The sequence below is a fragment of the Mustela lutreola genome, chromosome 5, assembly GCF_030435805.1.
Source record: "Mustela lutreola isolate mMusLut2 chromosome 5, mMusLut2.pri, whole genome shotgun sequence".
In the NCBI taxonomy this organism is placed as follows: Eukaryota; Metazoa; Chordata; class Mammalia; order Carnivora; family Mustelidae; genus Mustela; species Mustela lutreola.
The window spans coordinates 166,194,870-166,210,088 of record NC_081294.1 but is presented as its reverse complement, the minus strand read 5'-3'; the positions used below and the strand labels follow the sequence as shown (position 1 = coordinate 166,210,088).

General features: G+C 38.9%; 1 protein-coding gene across 1 annotated transcript; it reads right to left on the bottom strand.

The window, feature by feature from the left end:
• Nucleotides 1-807: 807 nt before the first annotated feature.
• LOC131831280 (olfactory receptor 2W3-like) lies at nt 808-1,755 on the bottom strand. The gene has a single exon (XM_059173423.1). It carries the CDS (start codon nt 1,753-1,755, stop codon nt 808-810), a length of 948 nt encoding a protein of 315 aa, XP_059029406.1.
• Between the last annotated feature and the right edge of the window lie 13,464 nt (nt 1,756-15,219).

The window sequence follows — 15,219 nt, the reverse complement described above, 5'->3', positions numbered from 1 at the left end:
GAAGTTTAATCCCAGCATCCAGAACAGTGCCTGCAAGAGATTTGTCATTCACTAATTGCTGTTGAACGAATAAATAGATAAAAAGGAATAAGAGCCACATTTTGCTATGGAAGTGTTGTTTTTGTTGGTTTTGTTGTAAGAAAATGAAAGTGGAATATAAATTCTTGTCCATGCTGACAGATCTTATCAAGATTTATAAAAGTGAATAATTAGTATAAAATATCCGTATGTTTTTTAAGTTTTTTTTTTTTTTTTTTTTTTTTTTTTTTTTGACAGAGAGAGGGATGACAAGTAGGCAGAGAGGCAGGCAGAGAGACAGAGGGGAAAGCAGGTTCCCTGCTTCCGAGCAGAGAGCCCGATGCGGGACTCGATCCCAGGACCCTGAGATCATGACCTGATCTGAAGGCAGAGGCTTAACCCACTGAGCCACTCAGGCGTCCCTATTCCGTATGTTTTAATGGTTAAATATTTCAGGAAGATTGGGTAAAATAAATTTTATTTTTATTTTCTCTCTTTCCTTTCTAGAAAACATGGCCCTATTCACTGTCCCTAACTTTTAGCACAGTATGTGAAACATCTAGATATTTGTGTATCAGCAATGATTAATAAATACTCTTTTGAGAACTATTGTTTTTGATATCATAATTTATGTACTCCTGCAGGACTTGCACAAAGGAAAACTGAAGTTGGGTCATAAACCCTGTGATGAAATATGCCCAAACTCTGGAAACTAGTAGTCATGCAAGATAATGGATACACATGTTTTGTAGAATTTTAACAAGGAATAATTGCTACCATTGTGTTTTCTTAAACTCTCTTCTTTAAACCTAGATTTCCCAAAACCAATCTTCTTAATGCCCCCTTCACCTCTTTGTTTCTGAGTGTGTAGATTAGGGGATTCAGGAGTGGTGTGACAATGTTGTAGAAAAGAGTGAGAAACTTTCCTTGGTCTTTGGAGGAGCTGGTTCCTGGTTGCATGTACATGTAAATGATGTTCCCGTAAAAGAGGGAGACCACTGTGAGATGGGAGCCACAGGTGTTGAAGACTTTGTGCCTCCCTGAGGATGACTGGATACTTAATACAGCTCTCACAATGTAGCCATAGGAGACCAGGATGAACACCAAGGGTGACAGAACAATGCCCACGGCCAAAATAAAGGCAATGCCTTCAACAGCAGCTGTATTGACACAGGCCATCCGGATCAGAGCAGGCATTTCACACAGGAAGTGGTCGACTTTGTAGTACCCACAGCCGGGCAGCCACAGAGTCATTGGAGACATGATCAAAGAGTTGACCACTCCACAGCCCCAGGCTATTGACACCAAGCCTAAGCAGAGTTGTGGATTCATGATCACCATGTAGTGAAGGGGCTTGCAGACTGCAACAAACCGGTCATACGCCATGACCGCCAGGAGCAGGCACTCTACACCACCCAGGCCCAGAAACAGGAAGAGCTGGATGGCACAGCCTGTGTAGCTGATGGTCTTGTCATGCCCATTCAGGTTATAGAGCAGCTGAGGGATGGAGCTGGTGGTGAAACTGAGGTCCAGGAAGGATAAGTGGGTGAGGAAGAAGTACATAGGAGTGTGGAGTTTGGGGTCCAACCGGGACACCAGGATGATGGTGGTGTTGCCCACAAGGGTCAGGAGATATGCAATCAAGATGACCACAAAGAGGATCCTCTCCAGATGGGGGCGGTCAGAAAACCCCAAAAGGATGAAATTTCCCTGGGTGCTCTCATTGGTCCAATCCATCTCTACTGTCTTCAGGAGCATGGGAAAAAAAAAGTAATTTGCAGCCACGAATCATTCTGTATGTCTGTCATACTAACACTATTTGAAACTTTGAATAACAATGTATGTGTATTTCTGTGTACATAGCTTAAAACTTTAAAAATAGAGACAATTGGATGGAAAATTTTATAATTTGTTATAGAAATCTACTGAAAACAAAATATAAAACCTGAATATTATTTTAAAAAGAACAAAATTTTTGGTGCAAATTAATTTTTTTGTTTTAGATTTTATATTTATCTTAGAGAGAGAGAGAGAGCAGGTGGGAGGGGCAGGAGAGAGAGTGAAAAAGAGTTTTAAGCAGACTCTGTACTAAGCATGAAGCCAGGCTCAATCTCAAGACCCCAAGATCAAGACCTGAGCAAAAACCACATTGGTTCTTAATTAATTGCACCAATCAAGCACCCCTAAATAAAATATATTTAATAAGATAAAAAAATAGTAAACTGGCAATATACTGGAGACATTTTCCTAAAAAATGGAAGAAATGTTTAGAATATGTAAATATCTTGCAACATTTTAAGAAAATAATTTTGCTTTGTCTTTGATAGAAAGTTTGTATATTTTTCCTTTAGGTCTTAAATCCCCTGAACAAGGCTACATGTGAACAAGCAAAATGTGTCCATTTGTACTGCACCTCACTGTAGGGAGAAAGTTGGGACATCATCCTAATATAAATTAATTTTCTCTCCTTCTCTGTGAATACATCTTCTGAATGTTCCTGAAGCTGGTTAGGAGTGCTTGATAACTATTGGCATTTAGTAATTCCTTTGAAAGTCCAATTTTTCCCAAACTTCTCCCAAAAATCTCAGGTTTGAGAGAACATATTTTGGGTTCTCTGGTTTTTGTGATCTTTCATTACCAGGACCATATGTGAAGTGATCTACCTGGTAGATACTACCACTAGTCATGATATCAGTTTTCCTCCATGATCTCTCTTTTGGAAACCGAATACCTAACATAATCACTTTTATAGATCATACTTTCCACATGGTAATATGTTGCCTTGTGTATTTACCTCACTTGAATTGCCCCACTCTTCATTCCAAATACAGTTTTTGAAGATGTAAATTACTATAGTCAACATTCATCTAAAAACTCCAATCCCTGATATTTGCCCTGTTTTCAGTAGAAGAACCATAATGATTCACTTAACTAATTTTTGCAATAGTTTATTAATTTCTCTATGACTCTGGAGGGTTTTTTAAAAGATTTTTATTTATTTATTTGACACACAGAGATCACAAGTAGGCAGAGAGGCAGGTAGAAAGAGAATGGAGGAAGCAGGTTCCCCACTGAACAGAGAGTCCGGTGCAGAGCTCAATCCCAGGACCCTGGGACCATGACCTGAGCTGAAGGCAGAGACTTTAGTCCAATCAGCCACCCAGGCACCTCAACTCTAGAGGATTTTTTAAAGCCCATTTTTGAAATTTGGGAGAAGCCAGGGGTAGCTGGGTAGCTCATTGGTTGAGTGTCTGACTCTTGGCTTTGGCTCAGATCATGATTTCAGGGGCATGGGATTAACACCACATGGAGCTCTACAGTCAGTACAGTGTTAGCTTGAGGGTTTTGTCCTTCCTTTTATCCCTCCCTCCTCTCATGTGGTATCTCTATAAAATAAATAAATAAATCTTTAAAAATGAAATAAAATAAAATTTGGGAAGTTCAATAAAATGTTATTATACAAAATCATGACAAAGTGAAATAATTATTAAAATATACCTTTTATGTCTTCCTTGTTGTTGTTGTTGTTGTTTTGTATATCTGAGTAAAATGAAAAGCTTAGTCCTTGAATTTCCACAAAAATAAAAAAATTGCTCTTTTGCACTTTTCTTATCACTCAATTTTCTCCACATTGGGGGAATCTTTGGTTTTTATTGTTTGTTTTTTGGTTTCCCATTGCTTCTTCCATTTGGTTACAAAAAGTTTTTTCCTAAGACTTGACCATTTGTCAAAGTGGTAGTAGATCAGACTTCAGTTAACTAAAACACTATATCTAAATCTCATATAGGTTAAAGTTTTTTAAAAAATTTTCATTTTTAAAAAATCTGAATCAAAATAAGAGCCCAGGAGGGACGCCTGGGTGGCTCAAGGTTAAGTGGCTGCCTTCAGCTCTGATCATGATCCCAGGATCCTGGGATAAAGTGCAACATCAGGTTCCTTGCTTGGCAGGGAGGCTGCTTCTCTCTCCCCTTCTGCCTCTCACTCAGCCTGCTTCTGTTCTCTCTCTCTGTGTCAAATAAATAAATAAAATCTTTAAAAACAAAACAAAACAAAGCAACAACTAAACAAAACAAGCAAACAAAAAACAAAACAAAACAAAACAAAAAACCTAGAGCCCAAGACGTGATGGATTTCTGGGGTGATTCCACCAAAAATTTCAAGAAGAAATAATACCTGTACTCTGGAAGCCGTTTCAAAAAATTGAAGCACAAGGAAAACTTCCAGACTCCTTTTATGAAGACAGCATTACCCTGATCTCCAAACCAGGCAAATACTCCACCAAAAAGAGTTTCAGACCAATATCCCTGAGGAATACAGATGCCAAGATTCTCAACAAGATCTAACTAATAAGATCCAACAGTACATTAAAAAGATTATCCACCATCACCAGGTGGGATTTATCCCTGGATTGCAAGTGTGGTTGAACATTCAGAAATCAATGTGATAGAACAAATCAATAAGAAAAGAGAGAAGAACCACATGGTCCTCTCAATTGATGTAGAAGCATTTGAGAAGATACAGCATCCTTTCCTGATTAAAACGCCTCAAAGTATAGGAATACAGGGAATATTCCTCAAATTCATGAAATCTATCTATGAAAACAACACAGCAAATATCATCCTCAATGAAGAAAATCTGACAGCCTTCCCTTTCATATCAGGAACACAACAAAGCTGCCCACTCTCACCACTCTTGTTAAACATAGATTTAGAAGTCCTATCAACAGCAATCAGACAACAAAGGGAAATAAAAGGCATTAAGATTGGCAATGGAGAAGTCAAACTGTCTCTCTTCACAGATGACATAATACTTTATGTGGAAAATCCAAAATTCTCCACCCCTAAACAACTAGAACTCATACAAGAATTCAGTAATGTTGCAGGATACAAAATCAATGTACAGAAATCAGTTGCTTTCTTATACACTAACAATGAAAATACAGAAAGGGTAATCAGAGAATTGACTCTGTTTACCATAGCCTGAAGAACCATAAGATACCTGGGAATAAACCTAACAATAAAGGATCTGTACTCAAGGAACTACAGAACACTCATGAAATAAATTGAAGAAGACACAAAAAGATGGAAAAATTCCATGCTTGTGAATCAGAAGAATAAATATTGTTAAAATATCTATACCACCATTTCAATGCTATCCTGGTCAAAATTCCACTGGCATTTTTCAAAGTGCTGGAACAAACAATCCTAAAATTTGTATGGAAGAAATTGCTAAGGAAATGTAGAAAAGGAAAAGAAAACTGGGGGCATCCCGTTGTCTGATTTTAAGCTTTACTACAAAGCTGTGATCACTGAGACAGCATGGTACTGACACAAAAACAGTCACATAGACCAGTGGAACAGAGTAGAGAGCCCAGATATGGACCCTCAACTCTATGGTCAAATAATCTTTGACAAAGCAGGAAAAAAATATCCAATGGAAAAAAAGACAGTCTCTCCAATAAATGCTGCTGGGGAAATTGGACAGCTATGTAGAGAAGAATGAAACTAGACCATTCTCTTACACCATACACAAAGATAAACTCAAAATGGATAAAAGACATTAATGTGAGGCAAACATCTATCAAAATCCTAGAGGAGAATATACGAAGTAACCTCTTCAATATCAACCACAGCAACTTCTTTCAAGATATATCTCCAAAGGCAAAGGAAACAAAAGTGAAAATGAACTTTTGGGACTTCTTCAAGAGCAAAAGCTTCTGCACAGCAAAGGAAACAGTCAACAAAACAAAGAGGAAACCCATGGAAGAAGATACTTTCAAATGACAGTGCAGACAAAGGGCTGATATCCAAGATCTATAACCAACTCCTGAAACTCAACACCAAAAAAACAGATAATCACGTCAAAAATGGGCAGAACACATGAACAGACACTTCTCCAAAGAAGATATACAAATGGCTAACAGACACATGAAAAAATGTTCATCATCACTAGCCATCACGGAAATTCAAATCAAAACCACATTGAGATACCACCTTATACCAGTTAGAATGGCAAAGTTTAACAAGGCAGGAAACAACAAATGCTGCTCTTACACTCTTTATAGGAATGCAAGTTGGTACAGCCACTTTGGAAAGTGGAGATTCATTAAGAAATTAAAAATAGAGCTACCCTATGACCCAGCAATTGCACTACTGGGTATTTATCCCAAAGATACAGATGTATTTAAAAGAAGGGCCATTTGTACCCCAATGTTCATAGCAGCAATGGCCACAGTTGCCAAACTGGGGAAAGAGCCAAGATGCTTTCAACAGACAAATGGATAAAGAAGATATGGTCCATATAGACAATGGAATGTTATGCCTCCATCAGAAAGGATGAATACCCAACTTTTGTATCAACATGGATGGGACTGGAGGAGATTATGCTGAGTGAAATAAGTCAAGCAAATAAAGTAAATTATCATATGTTTCACTTACTTGAGGAGTATAGGGAATAACTATTATAGGGAGTATAGGGAATAACTATGGTGGATATTAGGGGAAGGAAAGGAAAAGTGAATTTGGGGAAATCGAAGGGAGAAACAAAACATGAGACACTGTGGACTCTGAGAAAAAACTAAGGGTTTTGGGGGTAACGGGTGGTAGGTATTAAGGAGGGCATGTATTACATGGAGCACTGGCTGTGGTACATAAACAATGAATCTTGGAACACTGAAAAAAATTAAATTAAATATAAATAATATAATCTCATGTTTTTTATATAAAATGGGATTAAACCCCATATCTTTAATATTTAACAAGAAAAGACTTGAAATCAAAATATTTCATTTCTAAAGAATAAAATTATATAGTAGAAGAGTAACAGATCAGTTAGTAATTTTTACTGAGGAATCTCATCTAATTTCCTGTGTAATAATAGTGTGTATAATTGTTGACTCTGTCTACTCATGCACTTGACCCTGGCCTCAGTTTTATGTCCACTGCCATCCCACTCATCTTTTTTCCTTCTCCAACTCTTTCTATTCTTAATATGTCCTTACCTTTGTTAGTGATGTCTATTCAGTCTTCTGAATTACCCCTTCTCCCCAAAATATTTGAATATCTTCCTGAATTATCTTTTGAACACTCTACAGATATAGCCTGGTTTTCAAAAGCCCTACAATTTTCACTAGTTTACTTTTAAATTTAGTTACCAATATCCTAGATATCTTACAGTTATTACTCTCTGGAGTTATTACTCTCTGGAGCTAAACATTGTTCAAACTCTGTGTCATGTATGCTGTTATGTCTGCTTATCATTCATTATCTGTCTGTTACTACTGGACAATTTTGCCATATATGTTTTTCAAGATTCAATCATCTTTTGTGAATTCCCATTTATATATTATTATATTATAGTAATATGTCACTTTGTGCCAAGAAACCTAATTCTTTGGCCTACATTGTTTGCATCACAGTTATCTTTACACATATAATTTTAAAAATTCTGTATTTCAGGGAGGTTTGGATAGTTCAGGCAGTTAAGCATCCAATTCTTGATACCAGCTCTGGTCATGATCTCAGGGTTGTGTGATCAGACCTTTCTCGGATTCTGCAATGAGCATGGAGCCTGCTTAAGATTCTCCTTCTGGAGGGGGGACAAGATGGCTGGGGAATAGGAGGAGGCGCCTTTTCAGCCGGTAACCCAAAGTGAGCTGATTACCTACCAAAGAACTCCGATCACCCATGAAACCAGCCATGAAATCAGCCTGAGATCAGAGTTATACACATCTGGATCTCTACAGGGGCAGAAGATGCCAGTGGGCAGGTTAAGCGGAGTGGGAACTGCGGACTGATATCTGAAGATAAACAAAAGGGGAGGGAGCCACCAGAGGCGACTGGTTGGAAAGTAATACCCCAATAGGAGCGAGAGTGCCCTGCATCTGGGGACCAGCATTAACTTGGAGACTGGTTGAAAGCACTCCAAAAGAGCAAAGGATCGTGGGGGGAAATTGTGGGAATCGGGGTGGCTAGGGACAGGGGCTTAAGTCCCCAGTCCCAGGACAGCCATCCTGGCGCTGAGGCAGAGAGAGTGCGGTGGAGAAACCAGGTCTTGGTCCCTAAGCCGCCAATGCACCCGAGAATGCCTGGGTTCTAGTTCCTGTGAGGGGATGGGAGCCACGCCAGTTGGCAGTACATGCAAGCCCTACCACAAAGCTTGTGATAGGTGTGCACGTCCCTCATGCTCCCCTGAGTTACAAAGGCCTGGCTGGCGCTCTTTGACCCGCGCCATTGTTTCAAAGTGTAAGCCGTGCAGCCCAAACTCTCCCCTGACAGAAGTGCGCAAAAGCCCAGCCAGGTGCTTAAGGACCTGCGCCCCGTTCTCAGTGCCTGAGACATGCACGCGACCCATAGCCGCCTCTGAAAGAGGTGCACACAAGACGGGCACTCCCAGCCCAGGGTAGCAGCAGAATCTCAGTGTGCAAACTGCTGCTTCGAACCTCTCTGGCAGTGGGGAGCTCCCAGACAGCTGCCACTGCCTTGGCTTTGGGTACAAGCAAAAGATCCTGCACACCCGGGGTCTGCAACTTGGAACCTGCACTGCCAGCGGCCAAGGGGGGAACTTATTTAGACTCTACACCCAGACTGAGGCTTCTCTCTGAGAGGAAGATGAGGGTGCGGTTTGTTTTCCTCTAAAACTACAAAAACCATCAAAGGTGGTTAAGGTGAGAGAAAAAAAAAATGAACAAGCATAAAAACCGCCAGAGAACAAAAGCCTGAAAAACACCAGTTTCCTCAGAGCCCACCCCCTTGAGGGGGGTGGGAGGACTTAAACTCAGGAAACAACATTGACTGACAAGCCACGTGGCAGGCCCCTCCCCCAGAAAACAAACCAAGAAAGAAAAAAAAAAAAAAAAAAAGAGAGAGAGAGAGAGAGAAAAAAAGGACTACAAGAGAACAACCACTACTTCATAGGAAAACTTGTATTGTTCACTCGTTCCCACTATTCCAGTTCATTATCTTTTTTTTTTACACATAGGTAATTTTTTTAACCTATTTACCAACACAGCGAGTTGTACAGTACATCACATTCCATAATACGTTTCTAACCTGAACTTTTTGATACATACACCTATGTTTTTCTTCTGCATTTTTATTTTTTGGATTCCTTCTTTTTAAATTTTAGTTTAATTTAGTCTAGTTTACTTCATTTTATTTTTATCCTCTAATATTCATATAGAGTTGAACTTCAAAGTAATCCCCTTTCCCCAGTCAATACTACCCCTATAGGTAAACCAATATTTAATCCCCTTTATCTTAGGAAAGTTGAGACCTTTAACAAAGATATCAAGATACATCCAGGAAGACTCAAAACAACCTTCCTTGCACAAAGTGAGAATTTATAAAAACTCTCTCATCTTCTTCCACTAGTGTTTCTATGCTTTTTGTGTTTGTCCTGATAGCATATAAATTTTACACTTGGGGTTCTTTTTGACAAGGTTCTTTTTTTAATTTGCACATATATATATTTTTTTCTCTTGTCATATACTTGTATCAGACTTTTTATCTCTTTTTGTTTGTCTACTTCATAAATCTTACCTTGGGGCCCATCTGGGCTGAACCTTCTTTTTCATCTTCCATTTTTTCCTTTCTCTCTCTCTCTCTTTTTCTTTCTTCTTTTCTTTTTTTTTTTTTTTATTTTTATTTTCTTTTGTCTCTCGTTTGGGTGGGGAATCCTGATAGCTCAGAAGTGTTCCAGGGTGCACCTTGACTGCACAACAGTTGATATATCCAGCTACATCTGTTTAGTCATCTCCCAACAAAATGACTAGGAGGAGGAATGCCCAACAGAAGATAAATACAGAGGATGGACCTTCTGCAACAGAGCTAACAGCTATCAACATAGTCAATATGTCGGAAAGAGAATTCAGGCTAACAATTACCCAGGCAATAGCTAGGTTGGAGAAAGCCATGTATGACCAAATGGAATTGATTAGGGCTGAACTGAAAGTGACCAGACGGGAAGTTCACAATGTTAGGGCTGAGCTGAAAGCTACCAGGGAGGAGGTTCACAATGCTCTCAATGAGGTCCAATCAAATCTAAACTCTCTCAAAGCTAGAGTAACTGAGACAGAAGATAGAATTAGTGATCTGGAGGACAAATAGATAGAGAGAAAGGATCAGGAGGAAGCCTGGAACAAACAGTTTAGAAACCATGAAAACAGAATCTGGGAATAAATAATGCCATGAAGCGTTCCAATGTCAGAATTATTGAAATACCTGAAGGGGAGGAGAAAGAAAGAAGTCTAGAAGATATAGTGGAACAAGTCCGTCATGAAAATTTTCTCAATCTCACGAATGGAACTAGCGTTCATGTACTAGAGGCTGAATGGTCTCCACCCAAGATTATACATTCCAAAAAAACATCACGACACGTGATAGTCAAATTGAGGAATTATAATTATAGGAATAATCTCTTGAAAGCCTCCAGGGCAAAGAGGTTCCTTACTTACAGAGGGAAGCCCATCAGAATAACGTCAGACCTGTCCACAGAGACCTGGCAAGCCAGAAGAGGCTGGCAAGATATATTCAGGGCACTAAATGAGAAGAAAATGCAGCCAAGAATACTTTATCCAGCAAGAGTGACATTCAAAATGGATGGAGAGATAAAGTGTTTTCAAGACCGGCAAGGCTTAAAAGACTATGCAACCGCCAAGCTGACACTGCAGGAAATATTAAGGGGGGGGGGGTTCTATAAAAGAGGAAAAATCCTAAGAGCATTGAACAGAAATATAGAGACAGTCTACAGAAAGAAAGACATGAAAGGTAACTCGATGTCAATAAAAACGTATCTATCAATAATCACTCTCAATGTGAATGGCCTAAATGCACACATAAAATGGCACAGGGTTGCAGATTGAATAAAACGACAGGATCCATCCATATGTTTTCTACAAGAGACACATTTTGAACCTAAAGATACACCCAGACTGAAAGTGAAGGGATGGAGAAGCATCTTTCATGCCAATGGGCCTCAAAAGAAGTCTGGGGTAGCGATTCTCATATCAGATAAATTAGACTTCAAACTAAAGACTGTAGTTAGAGATAGAGAAGGACACTACATAATCCTTAAAGGGACTATCCACCAAGATGATCCAACAATTGTAAATATCTCTGTTCCCAATAAGGGAGCAGCCAATTACTTAAGAAAACTGTTAATCAGGATAATGGGTCATATTGATATGAAAACACTAATCGTAGGAGATCTTAACACACCTCTCTCAGAAATAGATCATTGAAGCAGAAAATCAAAACAGAAACAAGAGCATTGAATGACACATTGGACCAGATGGACCTCATAGATATATACAGAATATTCCACCCTAAAAGAACAGAATATTCATTCTTCTCAAGTACACACGGAACCTTCTCCAGAATAGACCACATACTGGGTCACATATCAGGACTCACATGATACCAAAAGACTGAGATTATTCCCTGCATATTCTCAAATCACAATGCTTTGAAACTGGAGCTCAATCACAAGGAAAAGTTCAGAAGGAACTCAAACACCTGGAATCTAAAGACCACCGTGCTGGGGAGGGTATGTGATTTGGTGAGTGCTGTGAAGTGTGTAAACCTAGTGATTCACAGACCTGTACCCCTGGGGATAAAAATATATGTTTATAAAAAATAAAAAAATAAAGACCACCGTGCTTAAGAATGCTTGGATCAACCAGGAGATCAAAGAAGAACTGAAACAATTCATGGAATCGAATGAGAATGAAGACACTTCGGCTCAAAACCTATGGGATACAGCAAATTTGGTCCTATGGGGGAAATACATAGCCATCCAAGCCTCCCTCAGAAAAATTGAAAAATCCACAACACAGCAGCTGTCTCTAGAGCTGAAAGAACTGTAGAGTCATCAACAAATCAAACCAACTCCACACATAAGAAGGGAAATAATCAAGATTAGAGCTGAGATCAATGAGGTAGAAACCAGAGATACAGTAGAACGTATCAATGAAACTAGAAGCTGGTTTTTTGAAAGAATCAATAAACCATTGGACACACTAATCCAAGAGAAAAGAGAGAAAGCTCAAATTCATAAAATCATGAATGAAAAGGGAGAGATCACAACTAACACCAAGGAAATAGAAACAATCATCAGAAGTTATTATCAACAGTTATATGCCAATAAGCTTAGCAACCTAGATGAAATGGATGCATTCCTGGAAAAATATAAACTACCAAAATTGAACCAGGAAGAAATAGACAACCTGAATAGACCAATAGCTAAGAACGAGATTGAAGCAGTGATCAATAACCTCCCAAAAAACAAGAGCACAGGACCTGAAGGATTCCCTGGGGGAATTCTATCAAACCTTCAAAGAAGAAATAACACCTATTCTCCTAAAGCTGTTTCAAATAATTGAAGGAGAGGAAAACTTCCAGACTCTTTCCATGAAGCCAGCATTACCCTGATCCCCAAACAAGCAAAGAACCTACCAAAAAGGAGAATTTTAGACCAATATCAATGATGATATTGGTCTAAATGACAATATCATCAAGATCCTAGCCAACAGGATCCATCAGCACATTAAAAAGATTATCCACCATGACCAGGTTGGATTCATCCCTGGGCTACAAGGACGGTTCAGCATTCGCAAATCAATCAATGTGATTCAACAAATTAATATGAGAAGAGAGAAAAACCTCGTGGTCCTTTCAATTGATGCAGAAAAAGCATTTGACAAAATCCAGCATCCGTTCCTAATTAAAATGCTTCAAAGTATAGGGATAGAGGGAATATTCTTGAACCTCATCAAATCTATTTATGAAAGACCCAGAGCAAATATCATCCTCAATGGGAAAAAGCTTGCAGCCTTCCCATTGAGATCAGGAATGAGACTAGGATCCCCACTTTCAACACTCTTGTTCAACATAGTATTAGAAGTCCTAGCAACAGCAATCAGACAACAAAGAGAAATAAAAGGTATCCAAATTGGTAATGAAGAAGTCAAACTCTCTCTCTTAGCAGATGACATGATTCTTTATATGGAAAACCCAAAAGACTCCACCCCCAATCTACTAGAACTCATACAGCAATTCAGCAACGTGGCAGGATACAAAGTCTATGTACAGAAATCAGTGGCTTTCTTATACACTAACAATGAAAATACCGAAAGGGAAATTAGAGAATTGATTCCATTTACTATAGCACCAAGAACCATAAGATACCTGGGAATAAACCTAACCAAAGAGGTTAAGGATCTGTACTCGAGGAACTACAGAATACTCATGAAAGAAATTGAAGAAGACACAAAAAGATGGAAGATAATTATATGTTCCATGATCAGAAGAATAAACATTGTTAAAATGTCTATACTGCCCAGAGAAATCTATACTTTAATGCCATTCCAATTGAAATTCCACTGGTATTCTTCAAAGAGCTGGAGCAAATAATCCAAAAATTTGTATGGAATCAGACGAGACCCCAAATTGCTAAAGAAATGTTGAAAAACAAAAATAAAGCTGGGGGCATCACATTACCTGATTTCAAGCTTTATTACAAAGCTGTGATCACCAAGACAGCATGGTACTGGCATAAAAACAGACACATAGACCAGTGGAACAGAGTAGAGAGCCCAGATATGGACCCTCAACTCCATGGTCAATTAATCTTCGACAAAACAGGAAAAAATATACAGTGGAAACAAGACAGTCTCTTTAATAAAGTCTGCTGGGAAAACTGGACAGCTATATGTAGAAGAATGAAACTCGGCCATTCTCTTACACCGTACACAAAGATAAACTCAAAATGGATAAAGGACCTCGATGTGAGACAGGAATCCATCAGAATCCTAGAGGAGAACATAGGCAGTAATCTCTTCAATATCTGTGACAGCAATTTCTTTCCAGATATGTCTCCAAGGCAAGGAAATAAAAGCGAAAATAAATTTTGGGATTTCATCAAAATCAAAAGCTTCTGCACAGCAAAGGAAACAGTCATAAAAACAAAGAGGCAACCCACGGAAAACAGAAGATATTTGCAATGACAGTACAGACAAAAGGTTGATATACAGAATCTATAATGAACTCCTCAAATACAATGCACACGAAACAGGCAAACATAAAAAATGGGAAGAAGATATGAACAGACACTTCTCCAGTCAAGACATACAAATGGCTGTCAGACATGTGAAAAAAAGTTCATCATCATTAGCCCTCAGGGAGATTAAAATTAAAACCACATTGAGATATCACCTTACACCAGTTAGAATGGCAAAAATTAGTAAGACAGGAAATAACATGTGTTGGAGAGGATGTGGAGAAAGGGGAACCCTCTTCCACTGTTGGTGGGAATGCAAGTTGGTGCAGCCTCTTTGGAGAACAGTGTGGAGATTCCTCAAGAAATTAAAAATAGAGCTTCCCTATGACCCTGCTATTGAACTCCTGGGTATTTACCCCAAAGATAAAGATGTCATGAAAAGAAGGGCCATCTGTACCCTAATGTTTATAGCAGCAATGCCCACGGTCGTCAAAAACTGGAAAGAACCAAGATGCCCTTCAACGGACAAATGGATAAAGAAGATGTGGTCCATATACACTATGGAGTATTATGCCTCCATCAGAAAGGATGAATACCAAACTTTTGTATCAACATGGACCGGACTGGAAGAGATTATGCTGAGTGAAATAAGTCAAGCAGAGAGTGTCAAGTATCATATGGTTTCACTTATTTGTGGAGCATAACAAATATCACAGAGGACAAGGGGTGTTAGATAGGAGAAGGGAGTTGGGGTAAATTGGAAGGAGAGGTGATTCATGAGAGACTATGGACTCTGAAAAACAATCTGAGGGGTTTGAAGTGGCGGGGTGTGGGAATTTGGGGTACCAGGTGGTGGGTATTATAGAGGGCACGGATTGCATGGAGCACTGGGTGTGGTGAAAAAATAATGAATACTGTTTTTCTGAAAATAAATAAATTGAAAAAATTAAAGAAAAGGATTCTCCTTCTTTCTCTCCCTATGCCCCTCCCCTACTGATGCACATGCATACCTGCTCGCTTTCTCTTTTTCAAAAAAAATACTATATTTCACTATGTTAGTAGAATATAATTAGTTTGGCCACAGTGATAGAAGTGCACTCCTGGTTCCTGGTTACCCACTATATCAATAGAATGTTTGATTACACATTCATATTACTAGAACTTCAATTTTTAGCACCTCAATTTTTTAATTTAGTCTGTGTTGTT